Source organism: Cetorhinus maximus, chromosome 21 (assembly GCF_964194155.1).
Source record: "Cetorhinus maximus chromosome 21, sCetMax3.hap1.1, whole genome shotgun sequence".
Taxonomy (NCBI): Eukaryota; Metazoa; Chordata; class Chondrichthyes; order Lamniformes; family Cetorhinidae; genus Cetorhinus; species Cetorhinus maximus.
In genome coordinates this window covers 25,757,073-25,773,840 of record NC_135899.1, presented here as the reverse complement: position 1 = coordinate 25,773,840, position 16,768 = coordinate 25,757,073, and the positions used below count along the sequence as shown (strand labels likewise).

Sequence of the window (16,768 nt, the reverse complement as noted above, 5' to 3'; positions counted from 1 at the left end):
TAATACAGTCAGCGGCTGTTCCCTAAAAATGGGAGGATACCAAAATAATCCCAATTTTAAAATCAAGAGATAAAGCAGAGCCGGGTAACTACGGTTATAGGTCACATGGTTGGAGGTATTCCCACGCACTGTTGTTGACGCTGTTTTCATATTGTGGGCATAGTTTCATTTGCAGCTATAGAGTACTGAGAAGGAGGGTAAATTAAGGTCGGATCTATATAATGAAGAAGCAATCACAGGGCAGTGCTGTTCATAGGGGGCGTGTGATTTCATGGGCGAGCCTCGCACGCAGGGGATAAACAGATTTGCAGAAAAAGCTCGGTTTACTGCCCACTACTTCCCGTCCACTGCGTGGAAAATCGCAGTCAAAGTCACACATCTGGTGCAGAGCCCTGGAAAAATCTCCTCACCTACATTTCTTTAAAATTCATTTACGGGGTGTGGGCGTCGCTGGCTCGGCCAGAATTTATTGCCCATCCCTAACTGTCCTTGAGAAGGTGGTGGTGAGCTGCCTTTCTGAACCCCTGCAAATGACGTGGTGTAGGTACACCCACAGTGTTGTTAGGGAGGGAGTTCCACGATTTTGACTCAGCGTCAGTGAAGGACCAGCGATATATTTCCCATTCAGGTTGATGAGTGACTTGGAGGGGAACCTCCAGGTGGTGGTGTCCCTATGTGTCTGCTGCCCTTGTCCTTCCAGATGGTAGTGGCCGTGGGTTTGGAAGGTGCTATAGAGCCTTGTCTCAATAATATGGAAAACGTGGTTAAGCAAGGCAGCATTTGACCGAATGTGGCATCAAGGGGCTCTAGCAAAACTGGAGCCAATGGGAATCAGAGGGAAAACTCTCCACTGGTTGGAGTCATACCTAGTACAAAGGAAGATGGTTGTGGTTGTTGGAAGTCAAACATCTCAGCTCCAGGACATCACTGCAGGAGTTCCTCGGGGTAGTGTCCTAGGCCCAACCATCTTCAGCTGCTTCATCAATGAGTTTCCTTCCATCATAAGGTCAGAAGTGGGAATGTTCACTGATGGTTGCACAATGTTCAGCACCATTCGTGACTCCTCAGATACTGAAGCAGTCCATGCCCAAATGCAGCAAGACCTGGACAACATCCAGGCTTGGGCTGACAAGTGGCAAGTAACATTCACGTCACACAAGAGTCAGGCAATGACCATCTCCAACAAGAGAGAATCCAACCATCACCCCTTGATGTTCAATGGCATTACCATCACTGAATTCCCCACTATCAACATCCTGGGGGTTATCATTGGCCAGAAAGTGAACTGGACTAATCATGTAAATACTGTGGCTACAAGAGCAGGTCAATGCCTAGGAATTGTGAGACGAGTAACTCACCTCCTGACTCCCCAAAGCCTGTCCACTATCTACAAGACACAAGTCAGTGGTGTGATGGAATACTCCACACTTGCCTGAATGAGTGCAACTCCCACAACACTGAAGAAGCTCGACACCATCCAGGACAAAGCAGCCCACTTGATTGGCACCACAGCCACAAACATTCACTTCCTCCACCACCAAAGCACAGTAGCAGCAGTATGTACTATCTACAAGATGCACAGCAGGAATTCACCAAGGCTCCTTAGACAGCACCTTCCAAACCCACGGCCACCACCACCTTGAAAGGCAAGTGCGGCAGATAGATGGGAACACCATCATCTGGAAGTTCCCTTCCAAGTCACTCAACATCCTGACTTGGAAACATACGCCATTCCTTCACTTGTCGCTGGGTCAAAGTTCTGGAACTGTGGGTGTACCTACACCATATGGACTGCAGCAGTTCAAGAAGGCAGCTCACAATGTTATCGTTATAGAATTAACTTGATAAAAGGGCCAAAGGGCAAGCAACTGGGAACTTTAAAAATTAAAATAAGAGTCGAGAGATCAAAAGAATGAATATCACGTTACATGATCCGAAGCTTGGGCTTTGTTAGTCTCTAGATGGGGGCAGGTGGGCAAGGCTAGGGGTGGGTTGGGTGGGGAGGTGGGAGTGGGGAGATGGAGTGTGGGTGGGGAGTGGCGGGGGAAACGCAAATTGATTTGGGGACTGGCTTTTGGTAAGGAAATGTCTGACATTCAGAAGCTGATCATCAAACTGAAAAACCTTACAGGCCAAACTAGAGAAGTCCATCGAAGCAGCATTCTGCGTGCCATGTAAGGAGCGTACACTCTGTCCCCATCATGATTATCCAAGTCCCAATAGGCGAGAGCAAGTTTCTTCCTGGCTATCCAAGCAGAATCATTTTGTGCCTTGCGAGGGTGGCCTGTAGGTAGATCCCAATAGTAGGCAGATACCAACTCGCAGTGTCCTTGCAGTTTGAATCAATGAGGCAGGCTTTCTGGACATCCAACAATAATGTCCTGGTTTTCCAGAGTCTCGCCTGAACCAGGTTGTTTGGTCCCAATTTTCTTTCATAAGGCGTGCCAGCATATCGGAACCACGGTGTCAAATGTAACCGTTGGCTGCCCCTGCTCCAGGATGATAACCAAAACTTGGCCCCAACGAAGAATAAAACATGGCGGCGGACTCTGTAACGAGTGTCGAAATAAGCACAAATAGGAAACATTCTAACCCCATCCGGTCACCCAAAAATTGACTTCATCGGGTGCAACGCCAAGTCGCTAGGTACATAAAATGAGAATTGACTTAATATGCATAACTGCCATTAAACCTTGTGTAAGAAATTACCAAATTGGGCACAAAGCTTAAGGCTTAGAGGAGCGCACGTCTTAAGGGGTGCACGGAGAAAAATGAAACAGAAATAAAACAGGCATTCATTATTTAGATTAACCTGATTTTTAAAAAAATATACATGGTATTTAACAATTGATATTGTATAAAGTGTTTGCCAATTGAATTGAGTTGGATCTAGACTGAGGCTGTTGGCAACTCGCTAAGATTTCTTCTTTCCATATCACATTCCTTTGCACGTTAATCCTGCATCATCTTTAATAGATAGATCCACGAATTAACAGAGATTTTAAATATTTCGCCAAATTGACAGTGGTAATTGAAGGGGGGAGAAACTTCCTTCTGTTCATCCTCTCGTCTACCTTTGTTTCCTGTTTCCTCTCCACCTCCCAGACCGTCTCAAAACCCACACACTCCAGTTCTCGTTCCACAATACTGTACTCATGTCCACAATGACCCAACTTGTTCCCATTAGACTCACACCTAATGCTTCACCTAACTTTCTAACCAACCAGGTCGCATCGCTATTTATGTCCTCCTACACCACCCAGACTGCCCAGTTTAAAGACGTCAGTAATATCCCATTGTGATTGTAGTCATGGTGCGATACCCTGCATTATCGGCAGCCATGAACACAGTTGGGCATCATGTCATCTATGATTTACTCTGGTGGTATTGTTCGGCATTATTACATTATCAATGTAGTGGTACAGATCCTATAATATATTATTCTCACATTTCCCTACGGTTACGCACAGCAAGTAGCAACGGCCGTATTTGACTGGTTTCTTACCCTTACCTACTTCCGAATAACATTCTTCCTAAACATAAAGTCAGGCACCATATACATTCTGCTAAGAGCCAGCCTTAATTCCGCGCGCGGCACGATCACCCCATGTAGCCTGATGGCCTATTGGGCATTAAGTTCTGAATGGCCCGGAACGCTGTGCAACTCAACATCAGCAAGATTGAAGCTATCCTGTTTGACCTTCACTCGGAATATAGTGGCCCAGGGTATGTTGCTCCTTCTTGATCGCTCGTTGGTCCAGAATTTCCACAAGGTAACTGTGCAAAAGCAAAGAAGAGATCAAAGAGCATACGCGAGAAAGCGCAATGTCACATTCAGATAGAATATCTTTGATCCCAGCTGAACTTGAATAGTCGAATTAGGGCCATGAGGTTTTGGGGAGGGAGCTCCGCTCTGCCATGCAGCTGACAGAGACCACTATCATATCTAACGCACCCAGCAGCTACACCGCTTCCCCACTCAATAAATGCACATTTTAAATGGCACTGCCGTTTATCTGTGAAGCCACGACTGCACTCCGTACCATTTCGTTGCAACTTTCCACCCCTCCCATCCTTCCAACAGCATCAACGGCTAGCGCATATAAAAACCTCATAATTTCAAGCTTATGAGATACATTGTTTTGCGTTTATATTTCACAGTAAACAATTCAACATATCAAAACCGCTATGTTCCGAACCTTACTCCAATGGAAGGACAGATGCTGCGAATTTCTGCAAACAGAATTAGTGCAACATTTGTAAATAAGTTAGATATTGTTGCTTTAAAGCTATGCAACTTTGTTTGCTTTTTGGGCAGCCAAAGGGCGGATAAAATAAGTAAAATAGTCAAAATGCATAATCATGCACCCCCAGTGTTTCCAACGTTGCCTATATTGCACAACATAACATAACTTGTAAATTGAAATGTTTTAAATATTAAATAACATTATGTAGTTCTCAATGTTGCACTAAGGAGCAGAAATTCACCTTGGGCGGTGGCGCAAACCAGCGATATCGGCCCTGGGGTCTATTAGATGCAGCACCTGATATCTCAATCCAGACTGTGTTTAATGAACAGCTAACCCAAAGCCGCTCATTTTGTGCCACCACCCAAGTATTTCAGCCTCTCCTGTTCTCAATGCGACTCGGACAGACTATAATTAAAGCCAATGTAGGTAACCGAAGAGTCACATTGAAACGATAGCGTTTTTCAGAGGTACAGACTGGAGTGCGTTATTTAACAGAAAATAGGGAGCTTCATTTACAAGTGGGGTGATTCCAGGCTGAAATTTCGCCTGAACCCATTAAACATTGGTCTAAAATCTTTCCCTCTTTTTTTTTAATGGGAGCGCTAACCCATTTCATTTCAACTGGATAATTTCTCCTCTGTCGTAGTGGCGAAAGAATTTAGGGCAATTGTGAACATCTACAAGCGCTGTAACTATAGTGTTATGCTGCCCAGTGTTAACATCCGTCACTTCGATTATGGCAATAAATTCAGAGCAAATAGTGTCAAATCCTGAACGTTGAAATATTTACTTAAACCATATTGAATAATCCTACCTCTGATTCTCCAGAAGAAAATGGCGATGATCATGGTGATAATAATCACTCCTCTGACAATGTGCAGCTTGGCATTTGCAGTTATTGCTGCGTTCAGTTCAACCAACACTGAGCCTATGGAAACAAATCAAAACTCGGCTAGTTTATAATTTTTGGTCTCTCCTTCCGTTGTCTAGCTACTGGGTAACATAAAATCTTGGTCGCTAACACAAAACGAGGGGGGCGGGGGGAGGTGGGGGGAGATGTGGGAGCGTTGGGTGGAGGGGGGGCGATGATGAATTGGCAATTGGAACACCGGGCCTTGTTAACCTAATCCACTCATGTGAAAATTGATAGGAATAGATGCAAGGCTGGTTTCATATCCTGATGGGGGACAATGGCCTGTATTACTTGGCGGCAAACCTGATCCCACCCAACCTTCGGTATTTCCCGTGTATTGGGCTAATTTAAACCAATCCGAATTACATGGTTGAATTCAGAAGGGCAATCTCTTCCACGTTGGCCAATTTTAAGCACTGATCAATGGGTGACGTATTTCTAGCTCATCCGATCTTTTATGGTCCTGCATATCCAAGGCCCATCTCTACCCCTTATGCTACATTTCTGTTTCCTATGTGCCTGAGCCCATTTCAAAATGTACGAATCGAAATACTGGGATTATTTCACTTTGTTACACTAGTACATTATTCTGTTCTGCACGTAAGGTCCAGCCCCTTTTACTCGCTCCGGCCGTATATACGGAACACATTGGTAATCACCCTAGTCGCTTCATTAATAGCTAATTAAACCGATTGAACTTGCAATATGGAGACAGGCCTTGCGGCCCAACTTGTTTATCTAAACTCATCTCCCCATCTTTCTATTCATTTCTCACTCGTGTGCTTATCTGCTTACTCTTAAATGCATCTACACTGATTGCCTCAACTAATTTATGTGTTAGCGAGATCCACAGTCTCACCCCGCTCCGGGTAAACAGCTTCCTGCTGAGTTCCCTGTTGGATTAATTAGTGACTGCCTTATGTTTATGGCTCTGATTTTTGGCTTTAACGCCAGTAGGAACATTTTCTTTCTACATCTAACCCATCAAAGCTTTGCACAACATTATAGACCCGTCCTCAGCCCTCTGTTTCCTAGGGAAAAGGGACAGAGCCTGTTGAATCTTATCTGATCGTTCCAGCCTCTTAGCCCTGGCGTAATGGTGTAAATCCATTCCTGTATCAACTCGAGGGCTTCTGTCTCCTTAAGATAAAAGCAAAACACTGCGGATGCTGGAAATCTGAAATAAAAACAGAAAATGCTGGAAAACTCAGCAGGTCCGACAGCATCTGTGGAGAGAGAAACAGGGTTAACGCTTCTGAGGAAGGGTCATACAGGCTCGAGGCGTTGACTCTCTTCCTCTTTCCACAGGTGCTGTCGGGCCTGCGGAGTTTTTCCAGCACTTTCTCTTTTAATTGCTCCCTCATCCTTTTTTTTTACTTTAATTAAATGAAAATGAAACTAGATAAACGTGTTTTCCTGGAAGCTTTCAGAAATATATATGCACCTGGCTGTACTCCGGCCATTCAGCACCATGTCTAACTGGTTGCACATCTCAGCGTTTGCCTGCAGGGTCTCCTAGGGCCTTATTGATACATCATTTCTTCCCCCCTTTGCACCTCTCTTACCAAGGCCTCTGTTCTGCCATCCAGGAACATTACAGCACACATTCCCCCGCGGTGTCCCATTATTCAGTTTTCTTCCATGTCAGGGTAACTTGTGCAACGTCCCCCCACCCCCCAACATCCCCCCCCCCCCACTTCTTTAGTTCAAAGCACCTCGTTTTTGAATGTGGTGGGCGAGCTTGGGCACGCGCTAGCTGATGTGTGAAGCCCTTCAGCAGCATGATTGGCTCTAACTACACAACGCAATCGTGGCAATGAGCAGCGAGGCTGGAGTGAGCATGCTCCCTGCATCAAAGTGAACGGGCGCAAGTTAACCGCTCATCGTCAGCCGCGCACCCACTTTAAGGAGCTATTGAAATTAGCACACCTCCCACCTCGACCATCCTCCCACAGCACCTCCCGCCAACATCCCCACACCCCACTCATCTCCACCACTATATGGAGGAGGGTGGAGGACATTGCCTGACCCACCACATTGAACAGTGTCAGATGGAGAAAGGACAATGTCTGACCTACTGTCCCACCCAGTCCCAGAGGGGGAACAGAAAGTGTCTACTGCCCTGCCCCACCCGTCCCAGAGGGGGAAAGGACAGTGTCTGACCCACTGTCCCACCCAGTCCCAGAGGGAAAAGGACAGTGTCTGACCCACTGTCTCACCCAGTCCCAGAGAGGGAAAGAACAGTGTTTGACCCACTGTCCCACCCAGTCCCAGAGAGGGAAAGAACAGTGCCTGACACACTGTCCCATCCGAGCCCAGAGGAGGAAAGGACAGTGCCTGACCCATTGCCCCACCCTGTCTCAGAGGGGGAAAGGACAGTGTCTGACCAATTGTACCTTTACTTTTATTCATTCATGGCATGTGATGTCGCTGGCTCGGCCAGGATCTATTGCCCATCCCTAATTGCCCTTGAGAAGGCGGTGGTGAGTTGCCTTCTTGAACCGCTGCAGTCCATGTGGTGTAGGTACATCCACAGTGCTGTTAGGGAGGGGGTTCGAGCATTTTGACCCAGTGACAGTGAAGGAATGGTGACATATCAAGTCAGGATGGTGAGTGACTTGGAGGGGAACTTGCAGGTGGCGACCTTCACATGTGCCCTTGTCTTTCTAGATGGTAGAGGTCGTGGGTTTTGAAGGTACTGTCTAATGAGCCTTGGTGGCTGCAGTGTATCTTGTTGATGGTACACACTGCTGCCAATGTGCGTCGGTGTTTGAGGGAGTGGGTGTTGAAGGTGGTGATGTGGTTGCCTAATCATGACCATCTTGAAGAAGGTGCCAAGTCCGACTACGGTAACTATAGAGGCTTGATGTTCACCACAGCAAAGATCATCACAATAATCCCTTCCGATCACCTTCTCTTTGTGGTTGAAAAGCTCCTCCCAGAGTCACAATGCAGATTCGGCCCACTAAGGGGCACAACGGACATGATCTTCATTGTGCGGCAACTGCAAGAGAAATGCAGGGAACAGCGCCAACCCTTGTACATGTCTTTCTTTGACCTCACAAAAGCCTTTGCGACTGTCAATCTTGAAGGATTATGGAGCATCATCCTCCATTTTAGCTGCCCCTGAAGGTTTGTCACCATCCTCCGCCAACTCCACGATGACATGTAAGCTGCGATCCTGACCAACGGTCCACATTTGGACTGGGGGTCAAGCAAGGCTCTGTCATCTCACCAATAGTCTCCTCAATTTTCCTTGCTGCTATGCTCCATCTCACCCTCAGCAAGCTCCCCGCTCGAGTGGAGCTAAACTGCAGAACAAGTAGGAACCTGCTGCCTGCAGGCCAGATCCAAGGCCATCCCATCCTCTGTCATTGAACTACAGTAGGCAGATGATGCTTTCATCTGCGCACACTCGGAGGCCGAGCTCCAAGCCACCTTCACCGAGGCCTCACACTAAACATCCATAGACAAAGGTCCTTTACCAACCTTCCGTCTCCACAACGCACTGCCTCCCCCTCCCCCTGCTCCCGGCGATCAAAATCTACGAGGAGGCCTTGGACAACGTGGGCCCCTTTCCACACGTTGGGAGCCTATTGTCAACAAGGGCGGACATGGACGACGAGGTTCAACAGCTCCTTCAGTGTGTCAGTGCAGCCTTCAGCTGCCTAAGGAAGACAGTGTTGGAAGGCCAGCACCTCAAACCCGGCAGCAAGCTCATCATCTACAGAGCAGTAGTGATACCCGCCCTCCTATATGGCTCAGGGACATGGGCAATGTACATCAGGCACCTCCAAACTCTGGAGAACACCACCAGCCCTGCCTCCGCAAGACCCTGCAAATGCATTGGCAGGACAGGTGCACCAATGTCAGTATTCTCACTCAGGCCAACATTCTCGGCATCGAAGCATTGACCACGCTCGATCAGCTCCGCTGGATGGGCCACATCATCCGCATGCCTGACAGGAGACTCCCGAAACAAGCACTCTACTCGGAGCTTCAACACGGCAAGTGAGCCCCAGGAAGGCAGGGGAAACGCTTCAAGGACACCCACAAAGCCTCCTTGAAAAAGTGGAACATCCCCACCATAAGACCATAAGACCATAAGACATAGGAGCAGAAATTAGGCCATTTGGCCCATCGAGTCTGCTCCACCATCCAATCATGTCTGATAAGTTTCTCAACCCCATTCGCCCGCCTTCTACCCGTAACCTTTGATACCTTACCAATCAAGAACCTATCTATCTCGGTCTTAAATACACTCAATGACCTGGCCTCCACAGCCTTCTGTGGCAATGAATTCCATAGATTCACCACTCTCTGGCTAAAGAAGTTTCTCCTCATCTCTGTTCTAAAAGGTCTTCCTTTTACTCTGAGGCTGTGCCCTCGGGTTCTAGTCTCTCCTACTAATGGAAACATGTTCCCCACGTCCACTCTATCCAGGCCTTTCAGTATTCTGTAAGTTTCAACCAGATCCCCCCTCATCCTTCTAAACTCCATCGAGTATGGACCCAGAGTCCTCAAACGTTCCTCATATGTTAAGCCTTTCATTCCTGGGATCATCTGGGAATCCCTGGCCAAGGCCACCCGAAGTGGAGGGAAAGCATCCGGGAAGGGGCTGAACACCATGAGTCTCATCGCCAAGGGCCAGCTGAAACCAAACATCGACAGCAAAATGAGTGTGTGGTAACGCGGGCACCTCACCCACCCGTTCCCCCTACCACCGTCTGCCCCACCTGTGACAGAGACTGTAGGCCGCGCATTGGATTGTCCAGTCACCTGGGACCTCATTTTTAGTGTGGAACCAAGTCCTCCTCGACCCCGAGTGACTGCCTAAGAGGAGAAGAATGAGTTGCCAATCAAGCGGGCTGCTTTGTCCTGGATGGTGTGGAGCTACTTGAGTATTGCTGGAGCTACACTCTCCCCGGCAAGCGGAGAGTGTAAGTGGCATAACAAATGGTAAAAGTTGCACCCCTCGCTTGTTTTGCACCCTCAACAATTCAAATATACACCTCGTAAGAACCCGGTCATTTTAAATGGTTATACTTCCTCCTCAGTGGAGCCGATTATTGATTCCACAATCGGAATTTGCCACATCGATGCCGGCCTGGCAGAGACTCTGAGATAAGGCCGCGACATTATAGTATGGATTTGCCACGATATTGCACACAATAAGAACGGCTTACTTCTCACGGTGAGATGAGTTTCTGCTCCAGATTCCACACCCCGTTGAAGCATCACCACTTCACAGTAATACACCCCTGAATCGTTCACTCCCACATCCTTGATGAAAATGGAGGCGTCTCCGGTACTAGCAAAATCCACGCTGGCCCTGTAGACCCGTCCTCTGTACGCCGCTGTTCTGTTAGAAACTTCTGTTCCATTCCTCGCTCCTTTGTACCAGCTACAAGAGCCTACCGCCTTGGAGATGTTGGCTGTGTAGTCACAGGGGAGGAGGACTGTCTGTCCTTCCTCAGCCACAATAGCGGGCACCTTTTGAATGACTGCGAACTTCTCGGCGCCAATTCCTGGAAACGAAGAAAGTTCGCGTTATTTGCTTCGAAGTTGTGTCTTTGAGAGTCAGTCCTGAAAGGGAACATCTCAACGTTTCCATTTTACAACCATTGATTCAGCGTTAACAACAATTGCTAGCAATAAAGAGTAACTGAAAACTGCATAATTTTTTAATTCATCCTTTCATGGGCAATATGGACATCACTGCCCAGGCTGTCATTTGTTGCCTATACCTAAGTGCCCTCGCCCACTTCAGAGGGCTGTTTAGAGTTAGCCACGTTAAGAGTCACATGTCGGCCAGACCGGGTAAGGACGGCATTTCAAATCTCAAAAGCTCCCAGACCAGCTGCCTCCAATTCAATTAAATCCCCTCCACATACGCACATACACACATTAACACAGAGAAACCATCAGAACCCCACTATTAACCCACTTTTACAATAAATCGCAATAGTATTATGAAAACTATTATATTTTCATGATGATAGATAGATAGATAGATAGATAGATAGATAGAAAGATAGATAGATAGATAGATAGATAGATAGATAGATAGATAGATAGATAGATAGATAGATAGATAGATAGATAGATAGATAGATAGATAGATAGATAGATAGATAGATAGATAGATAGATAGATAGATAGATAGATAGATAGATAGACAGACAAATAGATAGATAGGCAGATAGATAGATGGATAGTTAGAAAGAAAAAATGGGAATAAACGGAGCATTTACTCACTAGAGAGAGGTATTAATATCCACAGGGTGCAGATTGGATTCATTCTTGCTGCAGTGATGAAATTTGAAAACGGGGTGAAATAAACCAGCAAGGCGAGAAAAGAAGTTGCATTCTAGCTATGAAGAGGGGTGTCATTCAAATGCTCCTTCAACATACGTTAACAGGACACCAAATGACCCACTGATTGTAAAACTGTAGGTAAACAATGGAGTCATCTGAGAGCGGACGGAAGAGATTGTTAAGTCTGTCTGGAAACACCATCAGTCCAAAATCATATTTATGGACTCGCTGGTAATTCGAGTAGCAAACGTTTGAAAGCCGGATTTCTAAAAATAAGACAACATTGTAACACTTTCCCATTCACTTTTCATTTAAGCGCTCTGGGGGTAATTTTCACCATCAGCCGCTAACTTGTGGAGGGAGGTTAATTTTAACTTTGGGTGAGTGTGTGAAATGAGCTCTATCGAAATGGCCTCCTATTATACTCCCCGCCTGGCTTTTCCACCCCTTGACCTCATGCAGTGAAAATCTTACGTTGTGTAATGTGACTATTTCCATCCCAAACATTTCTAACCCTGGCCAAACGTCAAAATTACTGCTGCAGAGCGGATCTCCTGCCCCCAGGAGTAGGAAACTTTCTCGGGTGGTGACGGTAAAACGTTTGGTATCAGGTCTAACGCCTGATAGTTGAACAGCGTTTGATAGTTCTATCTCAGCCCCATTATAAAACAGGTGAACTTCATCCTCATTACTGTCAATGGTAATGAATGTCAGGCCGTTGCTATAACGGACTCCCAAATCCGCCGGGCGAGTTCTGGTACAGGTGGTGAGTTGAATATTCATCCTACTGACTTGGTTACCAGTCATTGTCATGGATTCCTGCGTGAGTGCGGAACTTTTTAAGCCCATTTAGTCTGCTCGTTGTAACTTGCCACATCTCTCACCTGTAAAGGGTTTTGTGTTGCAAAGTTTAAGTTTTTCCCTTCATATGGCTTATATTTTCTGTTTCAGTAAAATTAAGCTGGATTAGAAGAGAAAACAGAGGAGGAGGGACTTTTCGGGGAGGAACAAAAGGAATGTGATCAAGTGCGGAACAAAAAATATACCGTCAGCTCTGGACACCCAGTCCGATGTTATGCTACGGGTATACTCGCGGAATCCCGTATTTTTCACTAACGTTAATGCCAGAAATTTACACGCGTACCTGTATCATGTGAAGCCGCTGTGTATTTCATTGTTCGGTGCTCACCTCCAAATACATGGATGCAATAGCTGAACTGTCAGTTTGTACTTCAACCGCACCACTGAACAGCGAGTCTAACCACGCTCTCGAGGGTGAATGTCTACTGCTGGGAGGGTGTTTACTGTTTAGGCGAGACTCGAAAGCCGTTAAAACTGCGGGAATGACATTCCTGGAAGACTGGAATCAATCAAATGACCTTCTTCATCCAGACTTGTAAACGTAAACAGCATTCACTGCCAAAATGGCAAAGGGAATTTTCACCTTGAATGAAGCAGAACTAGAGGGCATTTTTGATTAAGCTAGAAACGAAACAATGGATAACTGGATAAGAGCTGTCATAGAATTATGAATTATTGTTTCTAAACGATGAATGTATTCCTTTTTTGGAGATTTACAGTGTGGGCGGGGAGATATGTGTATGTGTTTTTTTAAAGTTTGGTTACTGTTTCAAATTTTGTTCATTTTTCCAATGTATGATAGTAGTTACCATCGCGATTTTCAGAAGGTAATTTAAATCAACTATAGGAAGAATGAGCTTTTGATGGGATACTGCAAGACAATCGCCTGGAGCCGGTGATGGTTCAATGCTCTTGTTCGGAACTGACCTCAGAACCTTTTGAATGAGCGAGATTGGGCGGAATCATTGCCTCCCTTCTCTGGAATCAATTTTGTGATGGAATGAATTGCATTTTCATAATGTTCACATGAAGTGGATTAACTCAAAACAATTCCTGGTTCTGGCAGTCAGTCGCCAAATATTGAATTAATTAGTAATTATTCACTTTATAAATTACTTCAGTTAATCGCTCGAAGGACGGACAGCCTAAGGACTATGGTCTTCATGGCCAAGGACATGTAGATGTGTCTTTATTTAATAAACTCTCAGGATTGTTTAGATGTACGTCAGATGTGTTTTAGATGTACGTTAGATGTATATCAGATGCCCTGAAGGTCGTTAACTGAGTCAGTGTCACTGAAGCCATGATATCTTGCACGTACTATCAACTTCTGTAAACCCCGCGTTAGTTTGCGGTTTTCCTGCTGGAACCGGACTACCGCTTGTAGCTTCGGTTTGTTTTAAAGCTTTAAAGATAATTTAAATGGAAACAAAACAATTGGCAGAAGCCCGAGAGCTCAACGGGAAAATGAGAAATACTCAAAACATCGAGTTAGCGGATCGACAATCGTGGTGGGACGAGGTAACGCTTCAGTGTCACACGAGATGAAAAGGAACGCTCCAAATGGAATAAAATTGTGTTTACGACAGGCAATCAGTACGTAATGTTCCCTCTACTCCTGGATGATAAGTTGAAAAATGTACCCTATAACGCCTTAGCAGAGATGGTCGCCAAATTCCTGTTAACAAATCGATACGCCAAAAATCATTGTTTTCATTGTGGAGGGATTGGGCGGTGGTTGGGCGGGAAAAGTGGGGTTGGGAGAAGCACTTACTGTGCGCTTTCTTTGCGCGTTTGTATGTACATAAATAGAAAATTATCCTTGTGGTGCACTTTCAGAACCTGTCATTGTTTCCTCAGACACAACAGGTTTGAGAGTTCTGAGCCGAGAGTTACAGAAATAATGAGAAACACACTCAAAAGCTTCAGTTAGCCATTCTTCGCTGCTCTTTTGCAAATTTGCAAATTCGATACACTGTTAGTGAAACCAGAGAATGCTTTGAAATATGGAGTTACAAGCAACTTATAAAGTCAATCCTGATCATTTCCTTATATTACTCATTACACACATCTCCCACGCCCCAAACCTACCTCCCTCTACACCAGTCTATGAAAAAAAACCATTCCCCACTGTACTTGCAAAATCACAACCATCCTTTTGTTATCTGTCCGCCACGGCATTTCTGTACCTGTCAATTTACTCAACCTCACTCTCACCTCCACCTTGGGTGTCAAGGTCCCCAGTAAAACCAGTTCCCTCTCTCTCTCGCCTTGCCCATTGCCCGGGCACGGCCTTCATCTCTGCTCCCTAAAGCCCAAGGGAGGCAGAATTGTAAAGATATGGTGGGCAACTGGTTTAGCTATTCACCACCAGGTCTGAATGGACCACTTAACAAAAACTAGTTTCTTGAGAAGGAACGTCTTTATTTGAGGTTGGCTTTGAATTATGCCGCCTTAAGTAAAACCTCTCTTTATGGACATATACTGATATTTACCCGGCTATGTCACTAGATAACTGATTAATCTGCTTCTCTTTCAAATATTATATTAAAGTTATTATTAAATGTTAAATATGGGACAATTTGATTTTTTTGATGTTGTACACATCCATATGACGACAGTTAACGAATTATTACACTCAAACTTGCATTTACCAGCTGGCAAAAATGTGAGAGACATTCCAACTCTTTTTTATTCATTCACGGGATGTGGGCTTCGCTGGCTGGGCCAGCATTTATTGCCCATCCCTAATTGCCCTTGAGAAGATGGTGGTGAGCTACCTTCTTGAACCACTGCAGTCCATGTGGTGTAGATACACCTACAGTGCTGTTAGGGAGGGAGTTCCAGGATTTTGACCCAGTGACAGTGAAGGAACGGCGATATATTTCCAAGTCAGGACGGTGAGTGATTTGGAGGGGAACTTCCAGGTGGTGGTGTTCCCATGTGTCTGCTGCCCTTGTCTTTTTAGATAGTAGTGGTCGTGGGTTTGGAAGGTGCTGCCTAAGGACTGAGAGGCATTCCAGCTGTGGGGTGAAGACTGGCCTCTCCCCTCTAGGTCCTGATTTGACATCCATAGGCCTCTTGGTATAAAAATGTTTTCTGTCTGCCTTTTGAGAATGCTGTGTCCCATTCATAATGGGCGTGGTACCACGACATATCACTACAGTTTATTCAATACTTTGCCTTATTGAAAATGATAAAGGAAGGCTTTTTTAAAAAACTAGCAAACAAAATACACTTTATTTTAATGGAGGCATTTACTTTGGGTGTTCGAGATCCCATAATTTCAGCATTCTAGAGAATGCGGAGGAAATTGCAAGCTCTGCCAATCCAAACTGGTCTAGACTTATTTCTAATTAAATATAAAATTAGACCAGGCAAAGGGGCAAATAGTACTGCAGTTAGTAACGGGAGATGAACACCTTTTTAAAATCTGCCATGGGATGCAAGTCTCGTTGAGAAGGCCAGTATATTTTACCTATCTTTTATTGCCCACGAGAAGGTGGTGGTGAGCCACCCACTTGAACCCCTGCAGTTCATATGGTGTGGGTATACCCACAGTGCTGTTAGGGAGGGAGTTCCAGGTTTTATTGCACAGTGACAGTGAAGGAACAATGATAGAGATGATACAGGATGATGTGTGGTTTGGAGGGGAACTTGCAGGTGGTGACACGCCCATGCATTTGCTGCTCTTGTGCTCCGTGCTAGTGGATGACTTGGATTTGGAGAGTGCTGTCGAAAGAGGCTCAGCGATTTGCTGCAACGTTTCTTGCACAAACTTCGCTCTGATGGCACTGTGGTCAGGTGGAGGATGGAATAAATGTTGAAGGCATTGGATGGAATGTCAGTCAAGTGGGCTACTTTGAAATGGTTGATGTCGAGCTTCCTGACTGTTTCTGGAGCTGCACTCACGCAGGTTAGAGGTAAGTATTCCATCACACTACTGACATATGGCTTTTTTATTCGTTCATGGGATGTGGGTGGCACTGGCTGGGCCAGTATTTATCGCCCATCGTAACTGCCCCTGAGAAGGTGGTGGGGAATTTCCATCTTGAACCGCTGCAGTCAGTTTGTTCATGGTGGACTGGCTTTAGCGTGTCAGGAGCTGAGTTACTCGCCACAAAATTATCAGCCCCTGACCTGCCGTTGTTTCCACTGTTTTATATGCTGGTCCAGTTAATTTTCTGGTAAATGTTAACCCCCAGAATATTGTTGGTGGAGAAATTCAGCGATGGTAGTTCCATCGAATGCCAAGGCTCCTGCTTATGTGAATGCCCAGGAGATAGTTAAATTCTATCTTTTAGGGGATGGCAATTGCCTGGCACTTGTGTGACGTAATTGTTAGTTGCAACATATCAGACCGAGCCTGAATATTGTCCAGGCCTTAATGCACATGGACAAGGACTGGTTCAGTATCTGAGGTGCC

At 45.7% G+C, this 16,768-nt stretch overlaps 1 protein-coding gene across 1 annotated transcript; it reads right to left on the bottom strand.

Annotated features, from left to right (window-relative positions):
• Positions 1-3,418: 3,418 nt before the first annotated feature.
• Positions 3,419-12,656, bottom strand: LOC144695539 (uncharacterized). The gene is made up of 4 exons (XM_078566413.1): positions 12,626-12,656; positions 10,350-10,691; positions 5,065-5,178; positions 3,419-3,777 (listed from the first exon to the last, which is right to left on the bottom strand). The coding sequence occupies exons 1-4, from the start codon at positions 12,654-12,656 to the stop codon at positions 3,623-3,625; spliced, it is 642 nt and encodes a 213-aa protein (XP_078422539.1). The 3' UTR covers positions 3,419-3,622.
• Between the last annotated feature and the right edge of the window lie 4,112 nt (positions 12,657-16,768).